This window comes from Haplochromis burtoni, unplaced genomic scaffold, assembly GCF_018398535.1.
Source record: "Haplochromis burtoni strain Fernald_Lab_line unplaced genomic scaffold, NCSU_Asbu1 Contig_59, whole genome shotgun sequence".
Classification (NCBI taxonomy): domain Eukaryota; kingdom Metazoa; phylum Chordata; class Actinopteri; order Cichliformes; family Cichlidae; genus Haplochromis; species Haplochromis burtoni.
In genome coordinates, this window is record NW_024582420.1 from 2145141 (window position 1) to 2152478 (window position 7338).

Here is a 7338-nt window from a genome sequence, read left to right on the forward strand (position 1 = left end):
ATATATATGTATATATTGTACTATTCTTAGTTAGTGTATTGTCTGTCTTGTCTTAATGTTGGTTTAAAATGGAGCACTGTAACAAAAAAATAATAATTTCCCCCAGGGATCAATAAAGTATTCTGATTCTGATTCTGATTCTAAGCAGTATGTCCATTCTCCTCTGACCTCTGGCATCAACAAGGCCTTTTTTATTCAGAGATCTTCGGCTTTCTGAATATTTTTCAAAATGTTTTTAGACCATCCGCTGTAAACCCCAGAGACGTTGGTGTGGGAAAATCCCAGGAGATCAGCAGTCTATGAAATGCTCAGACTAGCCCGTCCAGCACCAAAAACAGTACCATGTTTCAAAGTCAATTAACCCCTTAAAGCCTGAAAATGAACTCATTGCCAGAAAGATTTAACTTTTTGAAAATGGAGAATTTATTGAACCATGTGACAAATTTGTTACAAAAAATGACATTTGCCACGTGATTATGTGCTGCCTTGTGTGCTCCTCAGTGACTCTAAGCTGAATAAGCAGTTAAGAAAATGGAATGCATTCATAATCCAATTTAATCAAAATTACAGAAGTATTGTCTGTTTTATGTACTTCAAGTTTGAGAAAAAAAGTAGCTGGTCTGAAGAACATTATGTATGAAAATAATACGCCTGTAGCTCTAGCTCGAAGGGGAGTACCATAAATTAAATTGTTCTATGCAAGACCAACCTAAAGGTTTGCAATATGATTATCTATGTCAGTAAAATAACACAAACAATGTGGCTGGTTGGCTACCCAACCAACATCAAAATGCTATCTAACGTAACAGAGGTCTGTTTGCAAAGAGCTCTTAATGTGCAGTTTTCATCCAAAGATGTCTAAAGAGTTTTGGGTGTTGATTCCATCCACCTCTGTGTAGAAGCTTAATTCCAAATACACATATCAGCAGATAAAATTTCAGTTAATTCATCCAATGGTGGAAATACATAAAATCACATTTGCTCCCTGCTTTCCTCTTCCTTCAGCTCAGGCAAACAACAACAACAACAAAAAAGAGTTTTAAGGGTAATTAACATGGATCTTTAGAATCGGCACTGATCTCTAGAATTAAGCAAATTGCCTGCTCTGCCTCCTACACACTAAACTGTCTCATTGCAAGTGTGCATGCATGTAATGATGACAGAGGGTGTTCAATTTACCAACTTATCTAACACTTCCGTCTTCAGAATAAAACCGGGCATGCCTCCTCGCTCGACACTTTTCTTATGCGCACAGCTCTCCAGCAGGCATTGGAAGACAAGAGGCGCACTAGGGGTGCTGCTGCAGGTGGTGCTGGTGGAATAAGGAAACAAAAGCACATGAGATTGAAATTCCAGGGGAGCAGAGGGTGACGGCAGTGCTGAGGATAAAACAGAGAGCTGTCACGACACGGGAAGCAGCAGTGGAGGATGACAGGAGCGGCGGGCTACAGATAGACACAGTGGGTGTGTGTGTGGGCAACTGATGAATATACACTCTAAACAAGCCTCAAAGCAATAAAGACCTGAATTGTGCTTCCCCTGCATGGGGGATCTTAAGGTGTTATTCTTTCTTTTAAGGCAAGGAATTGTGACACCAACAGTGGATCACATTCAGGTCTCCCGGCTGCAATAGTGATAAAAATATTGAGGTCATTTATGTGTAAGTGACAATGTAAAATGATTTTAATGGTTTCTTAAGTATAGTATTTAATGCACATGTATTAGGTGCATAATAAACTTTAATAATGAATGTAAAAGGAGCTGTTTTATAAGAAAAAGACCCCAGTGTCATTCATATTATTACGTTATATTATCAATCACATTGAAATTGCTATTAGATTGAGTAATCACGTGTAGGCTGTCTTTTATTGTTAGAGCCAGTCACGGTGGATCTAGTTACTGCTATAGACTTTTTTCCTTGTCTTTGGACTTTTTTCCATGTTCTTACATAATTTAACATTTTTTGACAAGCATTAAACTAAGAAAAGAACAAAAAGAACCCAAAAACCGTGTTTAAATAAATAAATAAATATATATATAAATTTATATATATATATGTTCATATATATATATATATATATATGTTAATATATATATATATATATAATATATATCTGTCATATTATAATATATATTATATAATATATATATATATATATATATATATTATATATATATCTGTCATATTTTCATTATTTACCACTATTATATCTGTCATATATATATATATATATATATATATATATAATATATAATATATATATATATATATATCTGTCCATGTCCTTGGTTAAATAGATACCCATGCTTACCCAAGGCAAGAGTCAGGGTGCACCATGAATTGATCACTTCAGAGTAAACATAATAACTGGTAAATCTAACATGGATGTTTTTGAAATGTGCACAGAAAGCCTTAAAAGCACAAGGAGAACATGCAAATAATTCTGCACATACAAACCTCAGCCAATCAGAGGGTTCAAACACAACCTTTTCGGTGAGTGAACACTTGATCGCCTTTACACCCACTGCAAAAAGTGTATGTAGCATACTAGTTTAGCTTTCCTCTCAAATGGATAAAAGAAATAAACTTCATGGTTGAAGTATTGGTTAATTTCCATTTGCAATAAAGGTAAGCGCTGAGACAGATGGCAGTGAAACGGAAAAAAACCACACAGAGGGGAACCCTTCTGACATCATCTCAGTCTATTTTAGGAAAAGCTGACAATGTAACAAGTGAAGGTCATTCTTCCTCAACATATTCTCCCTTATTAAAGGAGAATATATTTGCCTCAGTCTCATGTCTGCCTTGTTTGTGTAACACCTTGGCTGCACGTCATGTGTGCATTAATATTCGATGGACGTACACAGGAGGGCTTGTCATCTGTTTAGAGTCTGTGCACATCTCCTGGCCAGAGGGCATTTCCCTCCTGCACTCAGTACAAGGTTCCACTGGACAGACATGACACATAACTGGACAAAAAAAAAAATGTTCCCCTTAGTCAACACATGCATATCTACTAGAAGGGGAGACAAAAAAAACCCCAACCTTTTTTTGGTTTTAACCAATAATATATGTGGTTTGATTGCAAAACTCAGCTTGACAGAAAGTATTTTTACTGTAAATAAAGGCTTAAAAATACACAGCTTAAATTTAATTGTAATTTATTTAGATAGCTTATATTTTCACATTGCATCCTGCATTAAAAATAAGGTATGTGAGATATGTGTGGTTTCAGGCGAGCCATTCGCCACACTGAATTCAGCTGGAGCTTGAATTTGACACTGAAACTGAAGGGATCTGCTTCCCTCTGGTGTCTGTAAACCCACACTGCAGGCTGCACAACCTTCCTTATGTAACAATAGTGTCTATATTGTCAGTCATGGCTTCCTGCAGTCACGTGATCCAATACCGTGGCATTATAGGCACAATCACAGTCATGAATGACACAGCAATGCAAAGAGACAAGCATTAACATTTATTAAATAACCCACAATGTCAATAATAGGCACAGTAAAATTGATTTACAAATCATCTTGCAGCCATAAGTCAAAGGTGGCTTTTTCAGTAAGCCTCTAGCAAACCTAGGAATTTGAATATACATCACTGAATCACACATTTATAATACAATATATTCAGAGCAAGTTTCAACTTCTAAAGCATTTCTGTAAAGATTTATTACACTCACATTCACTCCGAAACCCTCATTTAATGAGTCTCTGTAAAAGGCCTGGCAGGCCAAAGACCTCACTGGTTTTCTTTCTCCAAGTACTCCAAGCTGGGCGCGTCCAGCCTCTGTTCATGATTGCGGTTTTTTGTGAACTCCTTCAGCATATCCATGACCTCTCCTTGGTAGACGTCAGGGGTGGGCTGAGCCTCTGTAAGTATAAAAAGACCAGGATGCAAAGAGCATAAAATAAAGAATCACCTCAGTCGATTTTAGAACAATATAGAAGCATAAAATTGAAACGGATGTAGGCTGATGGAACATATTTTGCCTCAGTGATAATAAGAAGATGCACAACATGCATCAACTGAAATAAGATCATTCCCTCTTCATCCCAATAGTACATCTATGTCACTTTGAAAATTCTGTTGATTAATTTCTAAATGTAAAAAAAAAAAAAAAAATGGGCATTTCAATTAATCACTTAGTAACAGCTTTGTAATTATTTGTCCCAGTCCTGTCAGAATTCCTGCAACAGTTTATTTGTCTAGAGATGCTGCCAGTTTGGTATGCTCAGGCTGTTCTCACAGTGATTTTGTTTTCAGCTGTTTTCACACACAAAAAGGCAAATGACCGGAACAAATTAGAGTAAATTACAAGAGTAAAAAGCCAAGTTATCCAGGAAAAGTAAATGAGTTCCAAGGATAAAGCTTAAAAACAGTAAGTGAAGTGTAGTTCATTTATAAGCACTGTTATAACAACAGCATCATCATCATCTATTATTCCAAATACAATTTATTATTTCTTATCTGTCAGTTAAAACAAACCAAAATATTTAAACAAATAAATAATCATAGCCACTGGAGTTTTACACATTTTGTTGTTAGAAGGTGAAAACAAATTGACTTTTGCTGTTTTCTTTGTTGCTGCAAACAAGTCAAAGGCTTTTTAGATATTTGTAACTGAGTAATGTCTGGCCCCAAACTTCCATCTTCTGCTAACTTTAGTGCTTTAATGTGCAAGTTTATTTATCTGTGTAGCACTTTTTATACAGTCTCATTCATTGCTCATCTGAACTCAAACATCCTGCAACATAATAATAAGTAACAATAAAAGAAAAATCAATAATAATAATAATAATAATAATAATAACATTTTACTACAGTTGCCAGTATTCTATTCTTTTTTTTACCATTTTATTTATCCTCATTTTGCAGCTATTTAGTTAAATTAATATTCTTGATATTTAAATTGAGCTATTTGTATAGATGTTAGAGCTTTTTCTTATATTTTATTAACTTTGTAATATACTGCATAATTTAATTAGTTCAGTCTGTTAGTGTTATCGTCTTGGAGGGACTGTAACCCACATAATTTCCTTAGGGATTATTAAAGTATTCTGATTCTGACTGGCAACAGGTCAGTAGCATGATTGAGTATAAAAAGAGCATCTTAGAGAGGCAGATGATGAGCAGAGGTTCCTGAATCCGCACTAAACTGTGGAACACTTTCCGAATATTGTTCCTCAACGTAAAATTCCTAAGACTTGGAATATTTCATCATCTCCAGCATGGCTTTGTAGCAGAAGAGCCCAGGTCCTTAGAGCATCGTGAAATGTAAAATATAACAAAAAAGAGCCAGGACTGTAAAACATCTAAATCCTAAATAAGAGAAGAATGGGACAAGATTCCAGTCCTGAAAGTTCCCCAACGTTCTTCAAAGAAGAGAAAAAAAATGTTGCTGCTGAATCAAATTCAAAATAGCTGTATTTATGTTCTTCTTCAGAGTTTAAACATTTGAAATGTTTTCTATGGTCTACTCTGAATAAAACGTGGAGTAATGAGATTTGAAATCTGTTTTAACTTTATATTTCACACAGCGTTCCAGCTTTTTTGGATTTGGGGTCATAGAAGAATAGCTAATTACAACTATCAACAGAAGTGCTATTTGGTTTTAAAAATACATGTGGAGGGAGCTAACTGAAGGTGAGTTTGTAAAGACAGTCATTTTTTTTCATGTTGTAGCAGCATTCCCAACATTGTCATGGGTTGTAAGAGCAGCTGTAGGGAGGTGTTGGAGGACTTAATGAAGAGAGCTGAGTTTTGGGAAGACATTTGCAAAGCATTAAAAAATTAAAATCACTTCCAAATCAAATAAGAGCTAGAACAGAGACAAAACATGAAAATGAGTCTGCAAAATTAAAAAGAAAAACACTACTTGGCTCTCACCTGTTGCCCAATAGTAGATGTCCCAGTCGTTACTTGGTTCATTAATCAGCCTGTCATACTGCTTTAGCTGGTTCTCAGTCATTGTGTTCAGGTATCGCTTTGCAAAAAGGCTACAAGACAGAAAATTTATCAGGATCTGAAGCTTCCTTCCTGTTTTCTGAGAAAAAAATCCTTCACAATGATAAACAAAAACTTAAAAAACAGCTCTAATGATTGAAAATGCTTAAAATATTATTCTCACATATACAATGAAATTTTTACTATGAGACTGCACCAAAGCCTCATTTTAAACTCAAATGTTCTCAAGAATGTATTTAAAAATCAGTGATATGAATTATTGTCACTGATCGCATTTACACTGGATTTGATTAAGGAAGGAGCAAAGATCGATGGTAGGCAAACTTAAAACCGTGCTTAAAAAAATACTGGATGTAAACACATCCTTTAAAGCTGAGATGGATGAATGAACAACGCAGGTCACGGACAAAATCAGTACAATTCAGCAACCTTAGCAATATGCAGTTCTCCAACATGCCCCTCTTGCGGCTTTCGTAGAGAAGGCGGCGTCTCTTGATGTCGATGGGCTCGCTTGGATTTTCCTTCCAAGGGGGCAAAGGGATCTCAATCAGGTCAACCTTTGTGTCTTCGGGAGAGTCCCCGCGGTAACCACGAGATGACACCAGCCCTGTGATTGCTGGTCTCCAAGCAGCCTGACACATCCCGGTTAACAGCTGATGGGACAAGCACACATTAAAAGACACATGTGATAGGTAAAATAATCCACTGTGTCTTCTGAACGTGCTGAGTCAGTACATCCGATTATTCTAGTTACTAACAAACATTGTATTTGGGCAAGATTGTGGTAGCAATTATTATCTAAAAGCTAATACAGGCATTAGATCTACATGTTAAACTGCCATTACAGCTTTAATAAAGTTTAATAAGTTGCATGAGGAACAATTTAGAGACTGTGTTCTGCTGTTCGCATTTTTCAGCTGACATTGCGTCACTGATAATTGTGAGTCATGCTGAGACTAAATATTCTTAAGTACTTTCAATTTATGTTCAGGTATCAGCATCCAACTTTATTTACCATTTTCTCATTTTATGATCTAGAATTTGTGTTTTCTGTTTAATTTAAATTGGCTTTCAGTCTTCCAATTTAAGTGTTATTGTTTCAAATGTTTCATTATTCATTTTATTTATATTTTTACATGTAGTGTTAGACATTATAATGCAAACACAATGTCCTTCATTTACTCACAGGTAGACACATCACAATAAACATGTTCCATGCTTCCTCGTGCTTTTTGACAAATACGAGCAAACTGACTAAAACAAAGATCATCCCGCATTTCAGGTGTATATTTTATGCTTGAATGAATGGTAAGTACAGTGGGGAAAAAAAGTATTTAGTCAGCCACCGATTGTGCAAGTTCCCCCAC

The 7338-nt window shown here is 35.7% G+C and overlaps 1 protein-coding gene across 1 annotated transcript in view; it reads right to left on the reverse strand.

Moving 5' to 3' along the window:
* Positions 1 to 3455: 3455 nt before the first annotated feature.
* sdhaf2 (succinate dehydrogenase complex assembly factor 2) overlaps positions 3456 to 7338 on the reverse strand; it is a 6162-nt gene continuing 2279 nt past the window's right edge. Inside the window, exons 2-4 of the mRNA XM_005931430.3 lie at positions 6401 to 6624; positions 5894 to 6003; positions 3456 to 3876 (exon numbers count right to left, since the gene is read on the reverse strand). Of these exons, the coding sequence (XP_005931492.1) occupies positions 3746 to 3876; positions 5894 to 6003; positions 6401 to 6624 (465 nt within the window). The 3' untranslated portion in view covers positions 3456 to 3745. The remainder of the gene's footprint in view (positions 3877 to 5893; positions 6004 to 6400; positions 6625 to 7338) is intronic.